This window comes from Dermacentor andersoni, chromosome 3 (genome assembly GCF_023375885.2).
Source record: "Dermacentor andersoni chromosome 3, qqDerAnde1_hic_scaffold, whole genome shotgun sequence".
Taxonomy (NCBI): Eukaryota; Metazoa; Arthropoda; class Arachnida; order Ixodida; family Ixodidae; genus Dermacentor; species Dermacentor andersoni.
Window position 1 is genome coordinate 53,193,345 of NC_092816.1, and position 27,397 is coordinate 53,220,741.

The 27,397-nt window shown below is 45.5% G+C and overlaps 2 protein-coding genes and 1 long non-coding RNA gene across 5 annotated transcripts in view; 1 reads left to right on the plus strand and 2 right to left on the minus strand.

Annotated features, from left to right (window-relative positions):
* Nucleotides 1-678: 678 nt before the first annotated feature.
* LOC129381053 (uncharacterized) lies at nt 679-9,234 on the minus strand. Its single transcript, XR_008609285.1, has 3 exons — nt 9,145-9,234; nt 3,710-4,008; nt 679-925 (listed from the first exon to the last, which is right to left on the minus strand). It is a non-coding gene; the product is annotated as an uncharacterized lncRNA (long non-coding RNA).
* LOC129381049 (uncharacterized) lies at nt 7,407-9,643 on the plus strand. The gene is made up of 2 exons (XM_055063518.1): nt 7,407-7,501; nt 9,115-9,643. The coding sequence occupies exons 1-2, from the start codon at nt 7,445-7,447 to the stop codon at nt 9,472-9,474; spliced, it is 417 nt and encodes a 138-aa protein (XP_054919493.1). The 5' UTR covers nt 7,407-7,444; the 3' UTR covers nt 9,475-9,643.
* Nucleotides 9,644-12,000: 2,357 nt separating this feature from the next.
* The window catches only part of LOC126547742 (uncharacterized), a 45,175-nt gene continuing 29,778 nt past the window's right edge, over nt 12,001-27,397 (minus strand). For 2 of the 3 annotated variants that reach the window (XM_050195718.3, XM_050195710.3), the window contains exons 14-15: nt 15,236-15,259; nt 12,001-12,562 (exon numbers count right to left, since the gene is read on the minus strand). In XM_050195718.3, coding sequence (XP_050051675.1) covers nt 12,555-12,562; nt 15,236-15,259 — 32 coding nt within the window. In that variant the 3' untranslated portion in view covers nt 12,001-12,554. The remainder of the gene's footprint in view (nt 12,563-15,235; nt 15,260-27,397) is intronic. The other variant, XM_050195727.3, reaches the window with a different exon arrangement.

Genomic DNA, 27,397 nt, shown 5'->3' on the forward strand with positions numbered 1-27,397 from the left:
TTTTAAATGTGTGCAAACATTCTTTTGCACGTTCGCAATAGTGGCGCTAGCTGCCGTCTTCAAGAGCATGGTGGCTACTGCCATCGCCCCGTTTCAAAGGGGACGCTCCTACTTTCCATTCATCCATCCACCCAAGACGTCCCACTTGATTTCAAGAACTTGTAGGTATTCTAATTTCTTGCACAAATATTAGGTGTAGAAATGTTGCAGTAAATTCTGTTTTGCTGTGTGCGAGAAAAGTGTTACGTTTTGGGAAGCGACCTCTAAAGAACTAACTACACGAATCCGTCTGCTAGCACTCCGCTTAACCAAGCGCTGTCAGCTCCACAGTTCATGTTTACGCCGTCTACGTTTCTTCGCAAGAAGGCAACAAGTCAGCTTCGTGTCTCGAACATGACCCAAGATGCGTGCCGAACGGCGTCATAACTGATCATCCAGGTTGCGTTTCACCTCAGCTGCCCCAGTCATCAGTCCACCTCAGGCACTGATCGACATACACGCACGCCCATAAAGGAGAGAAAGAGAGAGATAGAGAAGGCTTGTGAAAGCTCCAAATGTTTATCAGAGGTTATGAGTCAATGTGGCGCATATGTGATCGAACGGATGAAGGACGTGACCAAGCCTGTCACTAGGCTAATCTTCAGTGGTGTGCGGATATATTTGAACCTTTCAAATAACGAATGAAATAGTGTCCTATTCGATTCTTTCTTCGAATCGGGTATTCGCTATTCGTACATACGAATATTTTCCGAATTTTCGAATATTTCAAGATGTCAACGGCGCTCAATTAAGCATGAAATTAGAGCGAAAGCAAAATAAATTTCATCCCGTGAGCATAGTATCGACCTAAAACTTGAGAACATACGTAGTGGAGCCGCCAGGCTACGTCGACCAGGAAGCCAGAATTCGCACTCTCCGAAGATTCCTATTAATGCAAACAAACTGTTAATTCCGCTCCTAATGCTTCATTTGTGCTTTTAATAAAGGACGCTTCAAAACGTCCAACGTAATAAAAGAAACTTGCTATTGTTGTGAATATCAGGATGTAATCGTTTTATATTAATTGTGAAAACGGCAGTCAATATTTCGAAAAATATTCAAAAAGTACTCGATATTCGATTCGCTTCTGGCGCTATTCAATTTGCATTCGTCCCAGTCTCGAAACTCGTTACTCGTACACCCCAAGTAATCTCAATAAAAAAGACGTGGCCTATCACAGTCATCCTACCCATGGACTGAGAATCACTTTTATTTACCCGAAAAACAAAAACAAAAATTCAGCGGCGAGTTAGCGGTAAATACGAACGAGAGAAATTCATTAGCATTACGTCGCACCTTTTTTGAGGCATATAAATGTATTCAAAACTTTGATACTCCTAACGCAAACGCATTAAAACAAAATATAAAATGTAGCATGTGAACTTGACGTCCTTTGTGGGGTTGTGGAGCTGTGTATATATATATATATATATATATATATATTAAAAGATTATTTTGCGCTTACCGCTGCCAGTCTCATTTTAGAGACGGCGTTTTCTTTTTCTTTAGTTGTATTATTTCCTTTCTTTTTCTCTCTCTCTCCTTACCGTCTGCTTGCTTGGCCAATCCTCCGTAGTGGGTAAATGTCATCATTTTTTTAATGAAGGAGCGAGAAGCAGGCTAACATGGCGCTGAACAGGGCATTTATTGAAATCGTGGTAGGCTTGTATGTGGTAAGTGTAACCCGACGTGGCTGGGTCAGTGATACCATGCATGGCGTTCGGCAGCTGCTGGGCACGAGGTCCTACATGTTCGATTACCGGCTGCCGCGCTCCGATGGGCGGGTAGAACGCAAGGACTGTAGAACCTTATTTGGGTGCACGTTAATTATTTCCAGGTGGCCAAACCCTATTAGGGACACTGCGCTATACGCTCCCATAGCCAAGCACGTCTTTTTGGACGGTAATTTAACATCCGCGATCGGCCGATCATTATAACTTGGTAAAGCATAGCCGCACCACAATTGTAACGTTCCGTGCGTTATGGGCGTGTGCGAAGCATCGACCAGGCCGACATGGTGAAGGGCGAAAAACTGCTTGCGTCCTTTATTGCGCTTGCTTATAAAGACACGCCAAGAGGAAAGAGGAAAAAAAGTAGAGAGAAAGGGCACGGCTCGTGCCGAGAAGAAACGACGTGACGACGACGTGGGTTTCGCTGGTAAGCGTACTATTAGATCACGATACAACAATGCCAGTGCCACCGAAGACGTATAGCGGAACCCGTTACGCCGAAGAAACTTTTTGCTGTGCGTTTCAGAATCATGAGCAAGCACGCATGAGAGAAGTATACACATAGGACAAGCGCTGATTAACGATTGACATTTCGTTCTTTTTATTATTATTTTTGTTTTTGCGTACAAGCGAAACGAACATCAACCAAGTCTCGCCGAGCTATCACGTTACTCATTGCGTTTCTAATGACCATTTTTCATGTGCCCTTTTATCCGCCTGGTGGCGAGTCAGATACGCGTGCGTATACGTGGTCTCTCGATTCCTTGCAGTGTCTGACCTTCGCCGTGCTCGTCGTAGAAGCAACGGTGGCGTTCATAGACGCAGCCAACGTGGATAGATACAGTAAGCACAGCGCCGTATGCACACGTATGCGCGCTCAGCTCAATTCGAATAACTTGTTGCAGCGCGTGCAGTCGTATAAACGGAACGCTAAAGGGACACATTAATACGAAGTATACGGATGAAAAGTTATGGCGATGAAAATCTCTCAATGACGCTGTTCAATCTCGGTGCGGGCAGACCACGCGCTTGCGCGTCCTGTGAGACTGCCAAAGTCAGAACGAGCATAAACGGTGTTGATAACTGTCATTTCTGTTTTGTATTCTATGGCCTCTTAAAGGGCCCCTCGTCAGGCCCCATAAAGGGACCGTCGTCTAGGGAACGTTCTACCACAAGATTTTTTTTTTTTGTAATGCGTGAGCATTAGGAATGTCAAAACTGGAAGTGTATGTGTGTGGAGTGTGGAATGTGGGAAGTCGCTCATGTGGTATAGGTATATAACATATATATATAGACATAGAATTACAGGCACAGAAATAGCGCTAAGAACACAAGCGCGTACGGAAAATAAGAGGACTTTACTGACGTTTCGTCCGTAACGACTCAAACACTCTGATGAAGGCCGGTACCGCGGCCGAAACGTCGTAAAGTACTGTTATTTTCCCTATGTTCTTGGTGTCAATGTTTGTTGGCTTCTTATAATCGATATGGTTAATATTAATAAAAATCGCGCCCCTCGGTTAACCCCCTTTATTTTCGTTTATATATATATATATATATATATATATATATATATATATATATATATATATATATATATATTCTGCCTCGAAGAGAGGCAGAACGTGGTGTTGAGTGAGCTCCTGAACAGCACTTTGCAATGTCTCGATTCGCGGTTTCCGCCATGGATTCGGACCTTCGAAGAAGTGCGACGTATACAGTGCTAACGCATGTCTCTCGCATTTACCACTAAACCGCCACAGTTTTCTTTTTTTTAATTGGTTAAATATTAGGGGATTATATATACGGCAAGAACTAGCGGGAATCCCTCCAGAGGAATGGTGCACGGGCTTTCGTTTGAAATTTCAGCTGTCTTTCTGCGCCGTGCGGCGGTTTTAATCATTGCAGACAGCGTCGCCAAAGCGCGATGTATAACATACCGGTCTTGCTTGTTGGCAAAGCCCAAACCTGCTGAGTGACCCTTTATGTTGACTTGTGTTCACCACACCTCCCACGAGCGTTTGGACAGACGAGATTGTTTTCGGAAGGGAGCGAAATAATTAAGCTTGGGCGCAGCGAAATTCCACAATGCGCCGCATGCCCACAAGATGGCGGTTGGTGGTGACACAAGATGGCGGTTGGTGGTGACACGCGCAGGACGTCCCTACGTATGGATGACGGGGTCCTTCGAGTGCTTCTTCCACGTTGTCCACCTTGTGCTCATCGTGGTCTGGGCCGCCTGCATGTACAAGGTATACGCAGCTGCTTCCTTCGGTGCTGCACAATTCATTTTTGAATTTGCCCAGTCGAGGTGGTTATATATGTTCGTTCGTGCCGAGTATGCGTACACCTGTATGGAGTGACGTCCGCCAGGCACAGCGAGCCGTCAAACGCTTAGCGACGCATGCAGGCACACAGCGCAGGAAAAGTTATCTCACCCCCACCCCCCCTTTCGGCTCCCTTCGTTTGCGAAGCTAGTCTGGCGCCTTGCAGACAATCGAAATGCCCGCTGACGCTCCTCAAGAACGCGCAAACGCGTCATAACGCTTGAATATAGCTGACCTGGCTATCGGTTCTGATCAATTGTGAGACAAGCTTCTGCAATCACCCACTTTGGTTCAGAAACCAAATAACCCTTTTTATTGCGAAAGCAATACTGCTCGCACTTTCGGCCCATCGGTGGTCGTGGCGCCTCCTTACACAGCTGCGCATCACGTGACCATGTGACGTCACGCCAGACCGAGAGACGGGGCCCCAGCTCGCGGCATCGATGGTGGAGGCGAAGCCTTGCGCGCCGCTGCTGCGGCGCTACCGAGAGAGGGCGCTCGCTGGTGTGATGTCACGCTAGGAGGATAAATGGGGCTACAGCTCGGCTCCTCGCAGTGGTCGGCGCGCTGCCTTGCCCTATGTCGGATGATGTATAGCCATAAGTTTAACAAAGGGCAACCATGTCCACACCATCAGCCGAACCAAGGCGCAGCCAAGGGTATTGCTTTCGCAATCTTCCAGGCTTAACCAAGCTAAGCCTTCAGCCAATTTTTTAACGGTTACATGCTCTGTATAGGCACCGCGTAGTTCGTGTTTAGATTACCGAATCGATTAACTGATTAGCGACATCGAGAGTCCGCCTCTCATTACGCAGGACAACTACGACGGCATGGCAAAGAGTCTGGTGGGCATTTCGGCGCGCGTCATGGGAATCGGCCTGTGCACCACCATCGACCTCGGAAGGATGATGATCGTGCAGGTACGTGCGCGTAATAAAGGACGACCAACCGCTTACATACTTAAAGGGACACTAAAGCGAAACAATAAATCAGTTTAGACTAATAAAGCATTGTTTGAAAACCCTGCAGGCAGTCATTTCAAAAAAATAGTTTGATTATTAGATGAGAAAACGAAGGTCCAAGTATCAGTATTTGAATTTCGCGCCGAAACCCCAGCGCCGGTACGTCAGCGTGACGTCAGGGATTCCAAAGTATGTTTTCGCATTTCGGCCGCGTTGGCTGAATAAAGGTTCCCGAAACTTGCCATGTTTAATATTTGGTTCCTTTAGAACACAATGTAGTCAATCTGTACCGCTATACATAATTAGTAGGCCCTAGAAGATGCCATCAAAATCCTAGACGTCACAGCCTCCAGGTGCGGGAACTTAAGTAGGCGTCGCCACCCGTATTTCGTTCTTGCGCTTTTTCTGGCTTACCACACGTCTTATCGTTGTAAGAGTGGTGTTTTTGGTGTTGTAGAACGGTAATTTACTGATGCAGAAGAAATCATTTTTCACTTTAGTGTCCCTTTAACGACTCGGTGGAAGATCAGGCGGAAGAGATCACCGCGGAGACAGCGCACGATATACATCCCATTCGTCTCTGGGAAAGGAAAACATCTTGCAGTGACGACAACCTTGGTGCAGAGGGATGCATTATATCTTGCCCTATACCGGGCTTCGGCCACCTATAGAAAGCATCCCCAAAGGGGTCACCGGACGAGGGTGTAAAAACACACTTTCATTCGTAATAATTCGGCCGCCTACTGAAACGCACTTTTCAATCCCCTAAAAGGTCACTGCAAGTGGGTGTCGGAACTTGCCGTCTCTTGAAATGCGCCTTTTTAATCTCCGGGAGAGTAATTGAATACGGGTGCCACAAACGCGCCTTCGGTCGTGCCTGTCCTACACGGATTGGTGAGGAACACTTTTTGAACGCGGTAAGAAAACGTTCGCGATCTGTGTAGGCAACATGGCCGCGAGAATGCGGTGTCCACTATTTCAGCTGCATGTAACAACGAGCCCGCAATCTCGCATAACATATCGCTCGTTCTCTCATGCGGGTTCCGAGCCCCGTCCTTTTATTATGCCCCGACTGTGACGTAACAGATCCGCGAGACAGCATACAGACGCCAGCCATTGGGTGATTGCTTGCGACCATGAGTCATATCACTCCCGAACAAAAACCTCGCGCGCAAGCAAGCAAAAAAAAGAAAAGGAAATGCTTAATTGAGGAGAAATGGGGGAAAGAAAACATTACGCTCTTTATACCTCTGTTATTATTATAGGTCCTTCTAAAAAAACATCATTCGATGATATCGCACTCATTCCAGCGTGTTCTAAGGTTTGAAGAAAACGGGTTGCAACGCCCCAACTATCTTCCTCCCCTTCTATTTGACAAGCCCGCTTTATCATTTCACGCATATATAGGCAATTATTCTATGAGTGTTACTGTGTAGCTGATTTGTCTTTATTTATTTTTTCACGCAGCCCCCGTACCTCGGTTCCTATTTTCAAAGACAGATAATGCACCGGGAAAAGGCAAGTCGCCACATTTATGAAGATGAAATACTTCTTTGCCCCTTTCTTTACAGTTCTGTCACCCCAATAGAACTGGTGACAGGCAAACATGTCACCTATGTGGCGCGTCGGAATAATTATTTTGCAAGCTACTCGTGGGAGGATGATAGAGTGGCTCAAGGCATCGAGGCTCGTTGAACATACATAAGTATAAGTACGGAATATTGTGTAAATAATACACCGCAGTAGCAGATACATAGCAGATACATCTGCTAAGTCTATGTTTACTTAAAAGAGCGCATTTCGATCATGATTTTACCACGAGCACCGTATACTGCATCGCAGAACAAACTCGGCAACGTCAAGTCGACACGTTATATGTGTTTGCTAGTTCAAGGACGACCTGAGTGTTATGACGCACGATGAGGATATCTGGTCTGCCAAACGTAGGTTGCACGAAGATAGAGGCACATCCCCGACTCCCTTATTGCCAACTGAAAATGTTTGCCCTACACAGAAGCTCATTCGCAGAACACGGAATTCCAGAGCATGTATGCACTCTAAGGACAACGGAGTGCTGGCAACTCATTTATGCGAAACTCCGTTTTCGTTTCATGTTTGACTCCGTTTTCGAGAGTTATATTACTCCCCGACGGAGTGTCCTTGAGTCCTACCACAGCGAGCATACTCTCATCCGCGGGTACAAGAACTCTAGCAAAGGGAGCGTTATTCGTGGAAGAGGAGTTGCCAGTACTCCCTTTGATTTCAGAGAGTTTACACTCTTATCGTTGTGGGACAAGCCCCAAAAGGTGCAAACTTTTTTAAGCGTGTATAATACAGTCGGGCGACGGTGCGACATGCGAATGGTGTTGTGTTACACCGCTGACGAATGCAGGTTGGGTCAGCGCAGCCGCTCGTGTACAAGGTCATTTTGCTGTTTATTGAGGTGAGTTTAAAGGTTCCTCTTTTCACACTGTTTCTGTTTTGACGACCGGCTAGCTTTCTGAAAATGCACGAGTTATGTGCCGATTTCTCTCCCGAACGTGTGCATGTACTTCGTTCGTCGCTCATCCAACAGACAAGAACAGGGTAAAAAAGATCTGTATGGTGTACTGAAAAGAGCGGGATGGTAAACCAAGCGATGTATAGATCAGTTTTGTATAGTGGCAAGAATTTATTTGCTCATTTATTGCTGCCAGTGAGATTACCATGCCTTAGGCAGGACTGGGTAATACAGATGTATATCTACAAAATTATGAAGTAAACGACGTAGGCAATATTATTGAATTCAACATATATTCACTGTGTTTGACGCTGGCAAATTTAGCGCTCTTCAAATAAGTGTAGAAGGGATACAGAGGAAACAAACCAAACAATGCATTATATGGTCTGGCAACGATAGAAGGCCTACTTCGCAACGGTCAAAGCGCAGACGGACACCGAAGGATAGGAAGAGCGGCGTCAGTGGAGGCTAGCTTGCCGAGGCTATCTGCCTGTCGTCATGCTTCCTCATAACACGTGTGAGGGGAGAAAAAAATACAAAAGGATAGACAGTTGGGCGAGTTGGTACGGTAACATGATCTTGGCTTGTAGCGCGAAGTGAACACGGACACAGAAAGGAGCAAACAGGACGAGCGCTAGTCCTGTCCGCTCCTTTCTGTGTCCGTGTTCACTTCGTGCTACAAGCCAAGAGAAAAAAAATAGCCCACTCGATCCCGTTAATTCGACACTTGTGACCACGAGATGTGGTCGAATTATCCGGATAGTCGAATTAACCACACGGCCGGAAAAAACGAACGAATCCAGATCTTTTTTTTATTATTGCTTGAAATAGTTTGTCGCCGTCGATCAGTGGCCCACAGACCTCAACGCTGTCGTCGGTGCTGACCAAATCCTCAAAACATACATCGCTCAGAGCACAGTGCAGGTAGTCGTGACCACTGCAGGACAGGTTGCTGCGTTACCATCGTTGCCTAGAGAAGCAGTATTGCGCCGTCCGAATTCCTCGTCTTTCAGGCTTTTGTAATAACGTAATTTGACCGCTTTAAGCGCATGAGTAAGCGCTCGAGCTGGTCGATTTAACCGAACGGCAATGCTTTCGCGTTCGAACTAAACAATTTTTCCGCCAATAGCAATGCATGGTTTCTCGCCGGCAGTTTCCAGTGCGTTCGAATTAAAAGAAAAACAAATAGAATTATCCAAGGTCGAATTAACGGGTCCGTGCGGGGGATGCTATATTCTGGACATTGCAGAGTTCGCTATCTCGTCAGCTCTGATTGGTGCACAGGACTGCTACGGCGTCTCTGATTGGCTCAAAATGAAGCCGTTTCACTAGTCGACGACAGGGCGGATTCGACCACGTACGTAAATTAGCAACCCCAATGGAGCGAGTTTTCTTTGAAGGCAAGATTAATGCGTGCGGCCGAGTTGTCGTATTACACGGCAAATATTATTTCCTCAAAGCGGCAAACACAGCGAAGACGAGCGGGGTCGTCGTATTCGCCTGCTCGTCTAGCCTGTACGCAATGCACGTTATGTTCACGGTCCGCCTATTCGCAGACGCTCATCGTCTGCCAAATGGAAATTTACCAGCTGGGCGTCCAGGCCGAAGCAGCGGCAGCGCAACAAGCTCCCGCAGTAGAAGCGTCGCCGCAGACGGCACCAGACGAGGCGTCCCCTCTACAACGGCCGAACGCCGCCACGTCCGACGGCACCGTTGTGGCCGTGGAGGGCGCGTACCAGGCGCCCCCGGGGACCATGATGCTCCTTGTCGTTCCCGTGCAGCCGCCCGAAGCGGAGGACCAGCAGCAACACTCGGCGCAGTCCATGCAGCCCCTGACCGCGGGCGCCAAGCATCGACCCGCGCCGGCGGCCTCGAAGGCAACCGACGCGTCGTCGTCTGCTGGCACACGCGTCTGAATCACTGGCGCCGTGCACGGTGTACATTACTTAACTATATGCAATCTCGCTGGCGCAGCCAATCGAAAATTTTTGGCATGCGCTACCGTCACCTTCAGTGAAGTTCCTTATATGCTTTTTATTCTTAAGAGTGCATTTGTGAATTATAGAATTGTCATTGCGAATGAAAGGACGGTCTCTGTACACTGTTTTGCACTCTCGTGTACAGCGCGACGTCACATTCAGCACACAACCGTACACTCACATCTGTTATGTATATATATAGCAGGGCGGATTTGACCGTGTCTATGAATTAGCAACCCCAATGCAGCGAGTTTTCTCCCATATTGAGCACAGCTGCGGGAACGTACACGCAGTCTTGTGATCTTCTGTGGTGCAGAAAAGGTGCTCTCTTCGTTCTTGCAGGACCTAGTCCAACGAGTGTCGAAAGGATCACGTGGAAAGGAGCCCTTTCCACCGCTATATTAATGAAGCTCGGGTAACACTGAACGATTGCGCAGGCGAAATTCGCTTTCTTGAAAGTCCGACGAGATTGAACTGCTTACCGTATGTGACGCACAGAAAAAGTAAGGGCGCGGAAAAGGGTATATTAACTTGCAGAAGGCGTGAATAAACCTTGAGCTGAGCCGTGGTGTTCTAAAGCTCTTTCCGGCAACCCAGCATTGCGTAAAAGTTATTACGTTTACAGACACGCTGGAACTCCAGCAAAGCTTGCAGATTCCTTATGTTGCCAGTCAGATTCACAGACAAGCACTTCTTTCGTGGATGTACCATGAATTACAGAAGTGGGCTTCCCCCCGTAACGTCTCTCGCTGTGGCGAAGCCAACGCACGGACTCCTCCTAAACCTCGTTGATATACCTTGTTGAGGTCGACAGTCGCAGTCGACGCCCTGCTTTTATTGATGTACTGGTCATTTCTCGTTGGAACGAAAGAAGACATCGGGGTAGAATTTGCAAGGTCAATTTTTGAGCGATTAATTTATGGACAGCAGGAGTAGACGGCTTTCTTTTTTAGTAGTTTCTGTGGAAGATGGTTAGTCCTTGAGCCACCAGTTCAAGTGCACTAGGTTAAGCAACACTTGCCAAAACCAGGTCAGTCAACATCCATGACGAGCTGGTGCGGAAACACCATGGCTACAGGTCACCACCAGCGCTTGTCCTTCGCCCATTTCCACGCTACGCTACGTCGCATCACCGGAATACTACCTGGCCCAAACCTCGTTCTCGCCAAGTCCTTTCTGAATGCAAGTGTGTCATTTTTTTTTTTACATTACAGGGCAAGCGCCTCGCGATCGACTAATTTGTCAATCTCCCTTCCATGTCACCTACGCCAAATCAGCTGGACTTGAGGATCCTGCACCTTTTGTGTCACAGTGGCAGATAGACATTCTGGAGAATGGCTATCTGAATGAGCCAATGAGGGCACTAATGGTACACACAAAGTGGCTGAACAGAAAGGATTAGGTCAGAGATTTCATTTTCAAGACAGATTTCACTGAATGCACTATTCCACTGAAAGGTAGGTTGTGCCACGGCAGCTGAATTAAAAAAAAAGTGTGTGGGGGGGGGGGGGGGGTGCAAGCCAGGCGGCCGCGATATTCGCTCCCATTTGCCTACGTGGGAGGGTGGGCAAAGAAACCTTGGCACAATTCTTGCTCCTATTTTAGTCGCGTACACACTAAATTTGGGTACCAATGTTACGCGAAGCTCGTGGGCGCTGCTTGGGAGACTACAGTAATCATGTTCATGCTGTAGTTCGGTGTTGTTACACGGTGCCCATTGGTGCTCCTCTTAGATGATGGGCCTCAAAAGAACTTGTGCATACTCGCATTTGTGCACTTGAAAAACAGCCTTTGTTACCTAGAGGCACGGTGCCTGCTAATTTTTCACAGAAAGCTCAGCATTGAAAAGGCCGTAGCTCTCAGACTTATTCAAACTAACACATTCCTAAACCTACACACGCCCTGCACTCTTTCACATCTCGTGGGGATGCGGGGGCAAACCTCAACACTTAAAAGACGCCTAGCACGTCATTTGAGCGGTGGGAAGTACAGCTGACCAGCGACACCTTGGCGGGACAAGAAGCTCTCGTCCAGCAAGTACGTCGAGCAGCCATGGCCAGTGGAGTCCTGGAATGAGGGCACCACCCACTCGACCTCAAGAACAACAACTTCGATGGTCCAAATAAATGTTTTCTCTCTCTACAGTAATGTTCACACTGCATTACGAGTACCGCTACAAGAACCTCGTGGGTGCTACTCGTAGGAGACCCCATTTTTACAGTAATCATGTTGATACTCAAGATTATATAATGTTACACGAAGCACATTAGTGCTCCTCTCGGGTGATGGGGTTTGCAAAACCAGTGCACACTGTCTTTGACACTGAAAACCTGAAAGTCTACAGCTTACAATACCTAGCGTACCAGCCCGGTCACTGCCGAGGCAGATTCCTGGACTGCACACAACCCGACAAGCCATGTCCACGGAAACGTGGCCACCTCCACGCAAGAACCACACAACACATGCTGCCTGCGTTTTACTAGTAAACCTTTGTTTTTCTTCAATCTTTTTTTTCTTAGCTTCTTCTGTTCATTTGGTTGTTTCCCTAACAAGCCCCCTCTCCCTCCGCACAGGAGAGAGAGAGAGCGATAAACTGCTCTCACGCTCGCTGCCAAGCAAGTGGAAGCCTTGGCGGACGCTCCAAGATTTTCTTTACACCCATCTTCCCCCAATGGAACTTGGCATCTTTTTTTTTTTTCTTCAGTCTTTCATTTTGGGGGGTGCAGGGGCTTCAAGAGGCTGCTCCGCTTGCGACGAAAGTCGGACTACGGCTTGCTTGTCAGCTTGCTTTTTTCGCTTGCTGGAGCAAGTACGGCTTCATCTTCATATCTGTATAATTTCATTTGTTTTTCCCCCAAGTCCGAATCAAGGCTGCTGCTGTCAACCATAATAGTCTTTTTCTTCTTCCACCTTCAGCGGAGGGGATGGGAGGGGGGGTAGGGTCGGAGGTGAGCGCAATAACTTAATTCTTCTAGCACTGCCTATTTTTTTCCTTTACCTAATTTCTTCAGGCTTCTTCAAACACCTGAAACGACACAAGAACCAACAGTGGGAGACAGTCAGTGCAGTGCACTTAAAACAGCTGGCGGAGCTCTCAGATTCGCCTAACTCTTTCTCCGACAGAGCACAGATCAATTTGCAAGTATTCGGGGGTGGAGATTTACATATTAGCTACTAATGTGTGGAAATCATGCAAGCGAGTTAGTGGTTGCAGGCAAGCCTCAAAGCTAGCAACGAACCAGCTTCCTCCAACACTTAGGAAATACCCATGCTCTCAGATATTCACGATGCACTGTCAGACTAAGGGAGGCCGTTAAAATTTCACGAGTTCAATAGTTCCTTCAGATGAAAAACTACCGTACTGCTGTGTTACCTACAAACCCTAGCAGCATACAGGACGATGATAAATATCTGCAGGCAATAAATGTAAGGCTGAACATATGAAACTGGAGATTGTTAAATGAGAAAGATAATTTGAAGACATCAAATATAGCAAGTCATTCCAATTATCCATTAATATATGGTGCTAAGATTTACATAACTGAGAAAATTCAGGAAGCCATGAGCCAAAATCAAAGCTGCAGCACTTTTTTCCGACTTCCCTAGCTGCTGCTTTACATTGGGTCTGCCACTTGCTAAGCTGAACCTTTCATTACAGCAATCAAGATTGGGCAAATGTAGCCGACGATGTTATGATGGGCCCAGTGCAAGAGGCAGCAAGCATTAGCATGGGACATTAGCATGTAAATGCATTTTTACAAGTCCACAAATGCTTTGCACAAAATTAAGGCTCAGTAGGTAACTTGCACTGAAGAGTTTTCTTCTTTTCTTTTTTTTGCCCCCTCATAGCGCTGAAGGCTTCTTACAACAAGCTTTCTGCCACACCAACTTTTAGGTCCTGTGCATACTACACAGAGTGCTTGTACACTTATACAACGGCATCATCATACCCTCAGCCACAAAGAATCGTACCTATGCTATGGTCAAGCTCTCCCTTTTATGCCGACAGTGCATGTAACCATGCAGTGCAACGATGCTATGGTGACCCAATACACTGCTGCTTCAAATATAGTGTGGGCAGACCTTCAGTACAACACCACTTCACAATGCTCTCCCAGTGTGGTTGGAGGTGGGATGGCACAGCAAGTGCTCGAGCAACGCCAATTTACCAATCACCACTAGCTACTCAAGGTGCAGGATGATTTACGAGATGGGCTGTTCTGCCCCCAGGTGGTAAATTCACTCACAGTTAAACAGGAAGTGTTGTCCCACAGCAAGTTGCCAATAACAATGAAACGACACATGCACGGTGCCATCTGCCGTAATCACTCGACAACTCACTGCGAGACAATTTACTGTCGCTCGCACAAAACTCGTTAACGGGAGAGTGTTCACCCACAAATAGAATGATTCCTGCAAGCCACCTAAGATATCTTAATTGTCTAACGCGCATAACCAGGAGATCTTTCAGTGCTGTACCGTTGAAGAAGCCCACTCTATACAAACAGCACAGTTTTAAACATGCAACCCATGCCTTGCTAAATAGTTTTACGCTTGCTCTTGCTTCATTACCCGGGTGAAGGGGAAGCAGGTTCGTTGTGGAAAACAGCCAAGGAAGGGGAAAGGGGTAAGAAATAAGGAAGATGCATCCTACAGCCTCCCTACACTACATGTGACAACAAGGGCAGGCAAACGAGAACCAGTCATGCAATGGTCTCATTTCCATGATCTCAAAGCTACGTCAAGAAATGACACTGGCTACCTCTCTCTTCTGCCTACCCCTGGCCTTCCGGTCGCGAGACAAGAGGATAGAACAATGCAAAAAAAATGCTATCACTGGGCCTCGGAGGGAGGGGGGCTCGCGAAAACGAGCAATGTGGTGCTCGACTCGTGTTAAATCGCAAAGAAATGCATTCCAATTATACACACTTGGCTACAGTACTGAGGAGAAATCTCTAACAATGATGTGGTGTTGCCACACGTACCTGCTGCACGTAACTATGCACAAAAAGAGTGTTTCCCTGGTGAATCAACAAAACCATTTTTTATGACACTGCTGGGAACTTGCCAGTCTCAAAAACACTTAGCGTTCAGAAAACCAGCAATAAAAAATTGTGGGCCACAAATAGGGCTGATGGTGTAATCTCATTGGGTCTTTATGTTTCTTAGATTGAATCCAAGCACAGCTGCAACCAGATGGATGGAGGCAGCGATGGACTAAATTGCCTTAAAATATATCTCGGGGACAATCTTTTATGGGCTTGACTTCCAGCCGCAAACGGGCAGTCCAAATGTATGACCAGAAGCACGCAGACAAAAGGCAATGCAATAAATCATTCACGTTAGTCTAGGCACTAGGGAATGATTTAAAAAGAACTCCATTACAAAAGAACTCGTGCAGCAGCTTTTCTGGTAATGGCAGCACCAATCATTGCCCGACATATGGTCACAAATGCAGGATACTATTATATCATAGGGCAGCTCTAAGCTGCAGAATGATGTGAAAGAAGAGCCTGATGTAAATAAAAATTACAAATGAGCAAAGAGTATGCAGAGAGAGCATTATGTAGATGAAAAAAAGAAGAAAAAAAGACAGTGACTGGGTGGAATGAGTATACTGCATGCCTTAAAAAAAAATGTAGAAGGTTATGTGACTATCTTATCTGGGGAAGCACGACTTTATCGCACTGGGCATTACCTGGTGGCAGCAGCCTGGGGAACACTAAAATAATAGAAAACACAAAAATGGTCAAGGAAATGAGACAGAGCACACGCACACACATGTACACACACGCACGCTTAATGAAAAGCAAAAGAAATATATAAAAAAAAGTGTACAGAAGAAGACATCAGACCCCAATCAGAGATCACCAGAAAAAGGGGAGGAGGAAAACCAAAAAGAACAGAATGACTCCACCAGAGAGGTTTCCATTCTTTTCATTTTCCCAGAGAGTGCTCGCACTTCAATCAACCACTGCTGCTGCGTGGACAGAGGGGGAAAAATATATATATATATAAAGCCAAGCTGTGCAATCCTTTTTTTCCCAAGTGGCAACCTCGCGTTAGGGCTTTCCAAGCAAGGAAACGCAAGCAAAAGGTACAAAGAGAGAAAGAGAAGCTCACTACAAATTGCATCATGGGCAGCCAGGCTGGACGGCTGGCTGTGTGTGTAAAATTATTTCTGTGCAAAGTGCTTGAGTGAAGCAGTTCAAGCGCTCTCTACATCCACTGCAGACTACCTCAGCCATCGCGAAAGAACTCTTGTCGCATGGGCGAGTTTGTACACAGTGTGGCTGACGGACCCACCGAAAATGTGCAACACAAGAAGTGGTAGTACGAAGGCATGGGCATGTGTGCAGGGATGCCCAGAATAGGACGAGTGAAGGTTGTGGGACCAACCTTCCAGCAGCAACCCAACCTTTAGGTGTTTTCTGCCAGCTCGTCTCACCATAGCTCCACACTAGCTAGCTTAGAGGTTGCCAAGCATCTCAAGAATATTTTCTGATGAGTAGGAATCTCATGCAACTTTATTCAGCACCTTGCATATTGCCAATGATACTGACCACAGTTACCCGTTTCATAGCTAGCCACTTGCAATTTGCGCATTAGCTGAAATGTTTTGACTCAAGTCTGCACTAAATCCTGTACGCTGGAGGGTGCCATTGCACCCCCTTCATGAAAAATAAGACTGTGAAAGTTACAGGATCTGGGAAAAAAAAAAAAAGAGGAGGAGGAGGCTGAATATCTCTGCAGCCTAAGAACATATCCTGGTAGAACAGGACACAAGGAAAGAAGTGAGACAGACGAGTGCAGACTAATAACTGATTTACTGAAAGCATGCAATCCACCTTAAATAGTGTCCAGCCTGGGTGACGTGTCACTATCAGTGTTAATAACATAGTTACGCTGTTAACAATGATAGACGTGCCACGAACAATATTAACAACGCAGCTACGGTGTTGAGATTGATAGTGACACGTCACCCAGGGTGGACACTATTTAATGTGGATTACATGCTTTCAATAAATCAGTTGTTAGTCTGCACTTGTCTGTCTGACTTTTTTCCTTGTGTCCTTTCCTACCGCGCAGTTCGTTAAAAAAAAAGATGAAGCTGTATCAACTCACCCGGCTGTCAACGCTTTTTACAGCCTGGTATTCAGATTTCTAGCTGGTAATAGCATATGTGAACAACATAGTGTTGTACAGTTTTACTGGCTACTGTCACAAACTGCTTGTAAATTCAAGGTTTTTTTTAGATCTTGAAGTCTGTAAAATTTTGAAATTGACTGTACATGGAACACTTTAGCATATACCGTATTTACTTGCATTACGATTGCACTTGCGTAATGATCACACCCCTGAATTTTGTCATCCGAATTATTTTTTTCTTTCGCGCGTAATGGTCGCACCCCGAACTTGCCGTAGTGATATGTCATGTGCCAAGTCGAGCTAATGATGATCGCACTTACCATCTGTTGAATGCTGTCGAATGTTACGCGAACGACTCTTCAAGACATACCAAGAGGTCTGCACGCACCAAGCAGATTCTTAAGCAGATGCCCCATTTAATTCCTTTCATCACTTTATGCCCTTCCATGAAAAAAGAAAGCTACAACCAAACTTGCCTTGGCTTTATTATTTGTAGGCTTTATAATGGTTGTGGTCAACAACAATAACAACGACAACAATTTGATTCCTCTAGTCTGCACTCATGGGCATACAACAAATCGCGAGTGGCAATGATAATAGCCACGTTTACACTGACACGTTAGAAGTGTACCCTATTCGTACGCCGACACTTGTAACACAGCTGAGATATTCGCCCACCCTTAGCAGAAATGTGCCGTATTAGGATAGTCATGAAGACAAGTTCCGCAGTTTTCGCAGCATGCCCGCCATGTGTTTCTATGTCACTGGCAGCTAGCACGTCCATCTCTGTTTCTGTCCTCTCAAAGTAGACATGGCTATGTTATTGCCACAAGCTTGCCAATATTAATGATATTATTCATTACTGATACGGAGTAAACTGTTTCAATTCACGTAATGTACTCACAAGAAGAAAAATATCGCGTTCGACGCGTTTAGCTTGCTCCGCCGGCCGCCATTTTTGTTTTGGTGTCCCACATTGTTACAGCGGCAGCTGCCTGTTTGATGACCTGTTGTCATCCCACAGCTAATGCGAGATGAAAAAAAAAAAATGTTTTTTTTTTCTTCTCCCGGAAAATTTAACCACATAATGATAGCACCCTGGAATTTGCATCATTTTTTTTTTTACAGTGAAGTTCGATCATTATGCGAGTAAATACGGTATCCTGTGTACTACCACTGCATGTGCAATTTATTTTTGCTTGTGCTACCCCATTCGTGAATGTAAAATAATTCACAACCACCTAGAACATAACGATCATGAGAGTAAACATTTCGAAAACACGGTTCTATGTGCCCACCACTACTCTAGTGCAATTAATGCACATAAACACAGTTTTATCGGTCGTTCAGGACACGGACGTTTCACAATCAAATAAGGTGAAACCCTAAGTATAGCGCAATGCCCGACCACGTGGTAACCACCCTTGTAGCATGCCGTCGGTTGCTGCAAAAAGAAAACCGCAGCAGGCCACACACCACAACAATGCTAAATACTGCCAATCAAATTTTTTTTTTTTTTCAATAAAAAGATTTGGGGGAAAAGCACGCAAGCAGTGGGTGAAAGGAAGGGCTGGCACCTCATCAGCAGAAAGAAAAGAAACAAAGGAACCACCACGAAAACAGCAGCAAAAAACATCCAAGCGTGCCGTGTCACAAAACAGTTATATGTATATGAAAAAAAAAAAAAAAAAACAGCGGCAGAACAACAGCAGCACTGAGTTATGTACACTCGCCACACTAATCAATACACGAATAAAGAAGCCTCGGGATAAAGCCAGTTGCGTGTGCGCCCAAAGTTTAACAACAACGAGGGTGCAAAAGGCCCTGTGCGTTGCTATAAAAGCGAACCCTTGCAAAAAAATAAAAAAAAGGAACTTTGCAACACCGCCATTCCACATAACCTCTGGCAGAGATGAGGAAAGATCAAGCCCGCAAAATGAACGTAACAGCAAGAAGATAGGCAGAACAGCGCTGTGGACTGCATACTAACAAAAGCAATGTTGCATCTTGCCTTATAAATGCATCCACTTTAGTTGTGAGTAAGCGGGAGAGAAATATGCAGGCAAGAGGGTACATGGCGGCTTTCTTTTAATATACGTCACAGTCACATCTCTCTGTCAAAAGGGTTGCCAGGCGAATTTTATAGAAGTCGCAACATGGTTAGATACCACTGAAAACTCACTTTAGCAACTCCATTTGGAAAGAAAAAAGAAACATGAACACGACACACTACCATCTCATTAAATGCAGCGAAACAATGCGTGGGTAAGACTGGCCTTCTGACGGAATAACATGTGAACCCCTAACTGTCCCGACAAGCCAATTAAAAAGGCAGCTCTTGGCTCTTGCACCATTCCTGGACAATGCATGTCAATCCTAAGGTGGCAATTATTACACTGCACAATCGTAACTGGGTCACTTTTTTTTCATCTCGAGACTAGCCTGAAGTGAACTTCTGTGTCAACAGCATCCACAGGCGGCTCAACATTACATACACAGCCTTCAAAAGACCAGAAACCACGAGAAATGGCACACAGACCTGAACACTACTATACACCGCTCACTCAATTTAACCTGGCTGTAGCTTGACATGCTAGTCGGAGCATCTGTACCGACTTATGAATTCGTGCACTACCAACAATTCCATCCAAAAGCATTATTTCAATGAGCCATGTTCTCTTTTTAATTTTAAGAAAGGACTAAGGCTGGCCGCTTGTCAATACATAATACAGCATTCGTTAAAACAAGTGTGAAACCCAACATTTACCATAATGTGCCAGCACATTCGTTGCTACAATGCACACACACTGCGGCAGTGTTAAAGCAGCAGCAAAAATGGCACATTTCCGAAAGGCCCCATGAAATCGCATAGAAATTTCAAGCATTATGGGGCCAGAACAGACAGGCACTAAATGCCAACACTGCCGCCATTGTCAGTAGGCACACTCAATAGTAGACCGATTTCACCGCAGCGCAGCAGGCATGCCAGAACCATCATGACAGTTGTCCTCGCTGCTTTCCCTGCTGAACTTGAGTTCAAGGCAACATTGAGGGGAATGCTGAGGAGAGTGCCATTGTGGATTTTCCCAGTGAATCTTAGGGGAAAGCGTCCTGGAGCCCACTGATATTGTAGAATCTTTCCCATTTCTCAACTCCCTGCCTTTTGATTGCGAAAGCTAGATGGCCTTGCCATTTTACAAAACACAAATAATTTCTTTCCAATATGTAGTAACCCTTCAGTCCACTACAGGACCACTTTGCGGCAGCGGTGGCACAGTCAATAAGCTTGCCGTGAAGTCGGTCTATTGCAACAGTCAGTATGGCATGACGGACTTCGCAAGCTCGTTTGTAGGTGCCTCCGCTTCGAACTTACTTCAGTGCATCATAGGCAACTTGTGATGGCCTGCTAACTTCTTGAAACTGAACAAAGGCAGAAGTGCACGCAGTGATGTTTTGCCCATGCCAAGCATATGTGCAGATTTTAGATGGCAGCACCTTAATTGTGTCCGATCAGCCCACCACTGACAGCATGGAAGCAGCACATTCCAGCGTGTGTCAGTGTTTGCCGCAAGAAAGTATGGCAGCTTACTTCTAAGAACCAGTCTAACAGATTAAAACTTGAAGCACAAGGCTATCCCGATTAATCATACGCTGCTCAATATAAATGTCACATTTTAAGAAATTACTCCCACTAAAGTAACACAAAAGGTACAAAAAAATTTAACAGACGCAAATTAAGTTGCTGAATTAATTTACTCTAGCTTTGCAAGTCTGACACCTCACTATACAGGGTCCTGAATATTTCACTGCGTGTGTTTGAAAAAAGATTTTTCACTCAACACTGCACTGTTCGTGCTTAAACTTTGCAGAACGATCGCATTTTGGCGTCGACTTCGTTAGTATAACACTTGGCACAATTAATTGCCTAGTTTGAAAGAAAGAAATGCAAATTTCTCTGCCACGACAGCACAAGCACACACTTGTTTCGCCGCCTGCGGTCAGCTACAGAAAGCAGTGTTTCTGGGAGGGCAGTCGCCTGTTCCAGGAGCAGGCAACACGCGGCAGCCCTCCCTGAAACACTGCTTCCTGCAGTTGAAGGCAGGCGGCGACACAAGATTATGCTTGTGCTGTCGCGGCAGCAGCTCGCATTCCCATAAGTGCAGGCAAATTTGCATTGTTTCTCTTACAACCTAGGCAATTAATTGTGCCAAGTGTTATACTAACGAAGTCAACGCTAAAATGCGGTCGTTCTGCAAAATTTGAGCAAGAACAATGCAGCAGTAAGCACAAAATCTTTTTTTAGAATGTGAGCAGCGAAACGTTCAGGACCTTGTACAGCACTTGGGTGTACTTACTAACCTTTAAAGCGCCTACGAAAATACCGCACTTATTCAAATCTAGTCGATAGTATATTTTTTCAAATAATTATATACCAAACTCCAGGGTTGGCTTAGATTCGAGGTCTTTAAGGAACACCCCAGTTTTTAATTGATATTGATAAACATGGTGCTACCTAAAATTTGATACTTAAAAGCTGCTCCGGTGTAAGCTCTGGAAACCAAAGTAGAGCCCATAGTAGCGTTTGTGATACGCTGAGGGAGTTTCCAGTTGTGCACGATTCAGCAAATAATCTACTGTACAAATTATTTTTACTCAATCATTATTTCACTGTTTTCATCATACCAATGTACTCTCCTTGTCCAAAAATAAATGAACAGCTTGTTTTAATTTGCTTTGATGTGAAGTGGTGTTCCGGCCTTTTGGGGTTCACGACTTCTCTTTCACAAGTACGTGCCCAAATAATCAAAGGCCTCTCTTCCTTGTCCCAGTAGCGTACACGGTTGTTCTAAGTACCATGTGTACCAACTAGTTCAATAGCAAACCCCTTTCGAGTTTAGGGGGAAAGAAGTGTACAGCAGAAATTGCTCAAGTGCAATAGTGCTAAAGCGAAACTTACAAAGTCTCTGGTTCTTTTGTACAAGTTGCCATGGCAGGCTGACTCATGCACACGTTCCTCATCACCACATTCACTTTCTGCTGCTGTTCAGTGAAAAGCTCATTACTTGCATTGCTAGCCAATCAAGAAAGACCTGTCTGCATTATTTATTTGCACAGGAACTTTTACCACGGCAGGCAGAAGCACGCCAGGCCATACTCACAGTCATTGTGAAGCACAACAGAAGCACAAATCAGCAGTCCATGAGAAAAGCTTTGCTCAAATGCACCACACAACACAACAAATGCAATTCCCGTCTTAAAAGCCAAGTTTGGAACAAGAGTTGTTCTGCCAAAAATATCATACAGTCTGAAAAAATCTCCGAATGGCTGCCGCTGCCGACTGGTCCCATTAGGACCAACTTAAGTCTCGTGCAACATCCGCTACCTGCCTGCCCGCAGAAAGTGATGGCACAGATCGAAGAACCTGAACAGGAAGCTAAGTTAGGGTAGCAATCTTCAGATTGGTTCAGACTGTACAAAATCTGCAGCAGGGCTGACATGGCACTTTTCCGCACAATCACCACAGCAAAAGCAGAGGCATATAAAGGCCATGCACCATGCACGCCGTCACCAACAGCCACACCAATTACGCAACCGCACAGTGCCACCTCAATGAAAACAAATCACTACCCCTGACAGGCTCATGCTTGCCAATTTGGAAACAGTTTTTTCACTGTTGCCCTATTGTAGCCAGGGGTTCCCAAAGCTGGCTTATAAGCCGGTATAATATGCATATTTCCATTGCAGCACCCATCAAAAATTGACCCATCCTGGCCTAGAGCCCTTACAGAGGCTGTGCCGAGTGTAAAGCTGAAGAAGACAGTTGAATCCCTGCTAGCAATCGCATAACGTAACCACAAATATGTCCCAAGTTTTGCCCCGCGGAATTTTCTCGGACTTTCCTAATGCAACTCAACAGTTCACAAAAGTTTTTCGGCACATTGGTGCTGCATGATGTAGCGCTACCTTTTCAACTGCCTCTTTTTTTTTTTTTAATTGAAACAAAGCCGGCTCCATTATAGTGTGTTGCCAGAGAAAACTCAATGCATTCACGCACCATGTGATGGAAAGTTTTCACAAACAAAGGCCACCACCTAGTTATTTCCATAATCCCTCTCCATTAGGCTGGTTGGGATTTTTGACAAGGCATGACCACCAGCCCATACTTCACATCACTAATACCGCAGCCACAAAAGAAGATTTGATGTCATTTGCATCAAGTGACATTTACATTTAATGTTGTTAGTTAACTGCCACAAAGATTCAGTTAAAGTCATTAGAACTAATCAGAATCTGCAATCAAATGAGTAAGGGCAAGCAGTTCAGAACGTAATACATGCACTCTTTACCTTGATTAGCACCAGGAATGAAGAACAAGAACAGCAGAATGTATGTTTGAATTAAGACTGTTTAATATTTAACCCATTCAGGCACCGTGCCCACATTTGTGGACGCAACTATATTTTTCCAATTCTGAAGAGCAGGTTGCCAAAAGCCACAGACATTGAGCATCAGATTATTGCATGCTCATCGTGCTCATCATGCCTTGATTTCACTTCCTATGTGCTTCGTTCTGCTACAGCCGACTACTTTGCTAGAGGTACGACCATATTTGAAGAGATGTTCAACGTGCTTGGTAATTTGGACAGCTTCACGACACCGCCAACGGCCCCATAGACTTAATGCGTAAAGACCAATATTTCGGACAGTTGCCAGCTCTACATTCGATTATCCAGACTCCGTCCAGGGCTGCAGCGTACGCCTACTCTGCCGTCATTCTCTCTTCTGCAAACCTCGACAAGACATCAAGTATGGCCTCAGAGATTACATGCTACACCTCAGATATTTACCTGCAAATGCCAATCTTGGAGGCTTTGCCCGAGTTGAGAGGTCGCATCAACATCTCCGTAATCACATCCTATTTCAGCAGCCCCCCACCCATTGGCTCGCTATCGCCATTCTGTTTGTCGAGTTTGCCTTTCAGACAGCGCTCTGATGACTACAAGAAGTACTTCTCACGAAGTTAACAGGCTGCGTCAAATGCCTTGCTTCCATCACACTGGATTTACCGTCGCTAATGAGCCCAACTTCGCAATTGAAGAGCCTGAACTGCCACCTACCACAACGAGCTCAAATGCGGCCATCATTGATAACCTACGAGGCTGTGGTGTGCAGATTGCTGCCATCGTTACATTTTAAAGACTTTGCAGAACTCGACAGCACAGAGTCGTCGTGTGCTGAACTGAACGATGAAATAACTGAGCAAGTTCTCCGACCGTCAAACAGCGACTTGGATGTTGATGTGCCGTGTGCTCTGGAGCCTTCACTCGAGCTTTTGCAGTCCTTGTACTGGCGTACGGCGACAACCCAACACTGGCTGAAATGCAGGTGGACTTGGTTGCACGTAAGCGGAAGTGCGTGTAGCAACAAATCGGCCACTTTTTTCGATGCACAGGGGCCTCAAAACGTCAATAAAGTGATCTGTTTTGGATACATTCATTTTTTCGACATTCGGTGGTTCAGACTTATTTACGTTCCGTGTAGAGTCCGAATTATGGGTCGTTGACTGTATAAACAAAATAATTCTCTGTTCGCAATGCATGCAGTCAGTAAATGTGCGCATTTGACGGACGTGACTAAATCTTTATTTGCAAAAAGCGAACCTTTACTGACTGCACAATAATTAGATAATTACTTTATCTCTCAATGACTTGCCAAGAAATGCACAATGTGCCATCCTACCACTTTGTATTTCTTGCAGTGGATTGTACAGTTTTTTGGCACGAAGTATCATAAATTTGACACAATTACAGCCAGTCCTTCATATTTCATGACTGAAGGGGTTAGGTGGTGGTTCCTCATATTTCTTTAATACAAAGCTGCTCTGCGTGTCACATTATCAGTGACAGACCTGCCTCCATGTGTTTGGCAATGCTTGTTGATAACATTGGGTTTATACCCTGGCTTGAGTATTGTGGACTTCATATGGATAAATATCATTTCATGACTGTGAAGCTGAATGAAAAGGCACCTGCTTCATAACACTTTACACACGCACCATGGTAATTTTGTGTCATTTCTTGACGTGAATGCGAGTTAAGTTTTTGCCACGTAGTACCACATAATTAAGTGTCATCAACCCAAATGACATTAAATGTTCCTGTGTGACAGACATAAGCCAAGGTAGTACAGCCAGTCTCGAACTTCGTTGTACTGGTATTATGCCGAGACCTAGAAACCCACTCTAATGCCATCTGAACCAAAACTTGGAAAAGTGTGTACTATGACTAGTGTAGTAATGGGTGGGCAACTTCAGTAGGGGTTTCAACCAACCATGCTAAATCTCAGTGTGTGTGTGTGTGTGTGTAAATGAAGTGCTGCTGCAAGTATTTGCAGGATTCCACGATGTGCAGTGTGTTGCCGGCACAAAATGCTCATGTGATGGCTCACGAAAGTTGAACCGTGCATTCATGAGGCACCAGCTCTCGCTACTTGCGTTTGTGGCTACACCACATGGCCTTTCTGAGAAGAGGCGGATTGTAGGAGTTAAGAGCGCAGTTGTCACTGAACCAGTTGAAGGTGGTAACAGGGAATGAGCACTGACCGAAGACTTTCCAACTATCACTTTCTGCTCAGAGAATACAGGTGCCACCAGATTGGGATAAGAGAAATTAAAATGTCTGTATATGCAAGGTAAGGTGCACGCCTGATTTACTTGCCTTTATCCAGCTTGCAAATGCACTGAACGCTGGAGTTTTTTGCACTCTCGCACACATACGCATGTCCTTGCTTTGTGTTGCTTGGTGGCACTTGTGATTGAAGATGAGCATCAGCAAGCAAGTGTTGCAAAGATGCTTCTTCCACACATTACGCCGTGTGTTACAGCACCAGGGTTCCTACAGAACGCTCGACTCAAATTTCAAGAACAATTCAAGAATTTTAAGGATGCTGAAGGTTTAAATTTCAAGGAGGAGGAAACGAGCACACACTGAAAGGAAAAGTGAAATTTCTTTCTTAGCTGCAATTGTTTGCAACAAAGCTGCTGCTCAGTTGTACACAGGATCCAAGCCCTTCAGGTGGCTAGTCAAAGTTGACTTCCCCATTGTAATGGTGTCGATTGTCTTCTAGCATGATGGCATTCTGCCAGGCATTTCCAGAAACCTCAGGCTCGAAAATGGAGCTGTGATGGGTGCAGTGCAAACCAACTAGCAAAATAAATTGCGGTACGGCTTGGATCGGAGCTTTGCATAGCCCCACGACAACAATGGTAATTTAAACAAGCCTGCCCTTGGTGTCTGTGGAAACGCCACGCAGCACTGCTACAAAGAAGATATCTAGGATCGCTTCCCAAAAGACAGTGTCCATGGCATAGCCCAGATGTGGAATTTAAGGTGACCCCCAACCACAATTTTTGAAGAGAGCGTCTATTTTCAAGGAGATGTAGAGGCCCTTGATTCTCTTTTTTCAAATTCGAGGATTCTCAAGGATTTTAAGGAGATGTGCAAACCCTGCAGCACCAGAAGTAGTGCCAGAACTTCCAGTACAGGTTGCCTGCAAGATGATCTTATACTACGGAGCCTTTCCGACTCATTTTCACAAAGGAAGGTAAGAACTTCATCAAAAGATTACAAAGTGTACACCTGTCCCATCTTTCCTTTAGTTCCTTTAATAGATTTCACCCACAATAACCGACTACTTTTCATGAAAACACGACTCTGAGACTACAGTCAGACTGATTTCTTTGGGCAGAGAGAGAGTGCGCTTCAAGAAGAAGCTAGCTGAAGTGCCTTTTTTGCACTTCAGCGCAGTACTAGCTACTACTTGAAATTTTCTGACATTTCGAGTGTTTTGCGTTTGGCCAACAGACATTTAAAAGGTGCACTGCTGCACCATAGTGATCATTCTCCGGTTACCTCACCACGAACACTGATGGTGTAGTGCCGTTGATCTCTGTCATGTTGAGTGCATTCGACCAGGAGTCTTTTTTGAAAACATGGAAGTGTCCTCTCCATAAGCATGCCCACAAACCTATTAGGGATTATGCAATCTTGGTGGCCAATTTACTTGCCGGAAAGCATGCTGCGCACGCCACTTTTAAGCAGATGCCAATCGTGCACGCAGGTGTCATATTTGGTTCAGGGGTAGAGAGCATCGACCGTGAAGCGCCAGCATCAGCTGGAACAACTCGCCTTTATAAATCAATACTTGAAATGCCTAGAAACCAACTTCATTTAGGCGCTAAATGTGCGCCTTCTTGTCCATCGTGTTTGGACTCCAAGGCTAGTATGTAGCAAGATCAACTGTTTTCGGCACTGGTGGCCCTATTTTTTCACTGACTGATGGGATTTAACATTTTAACATTTCAAGCCAACACCGAGGCTATGAGAGATGCCATGATGGAAGCCTCCAGATTAATTCAGACCAACTATTCTTCATACCATTTGACTGTTGCACTGAGAGCAACTGCAACTGAAAGTTACAGTTCAGCGCTGAGCAAACAGTTGCTTTTCAAATAGGCTTGGAAGCAGCAAAAGGCAAAGTTTGTTCACGGCAGCTATACTTGCCGTGAGGCACGTATCCAAAGTTCTGGTAAACCTTCTGTGTGGGCACATGAGACGACAGTACCGTGAGGAAAAGTCCAAGGAATCCAGCCAGCCACCCGAAAAAATAGTCTGCGACTACGTGGCACTGTGCTGTGCGCAGAACCCCGCCC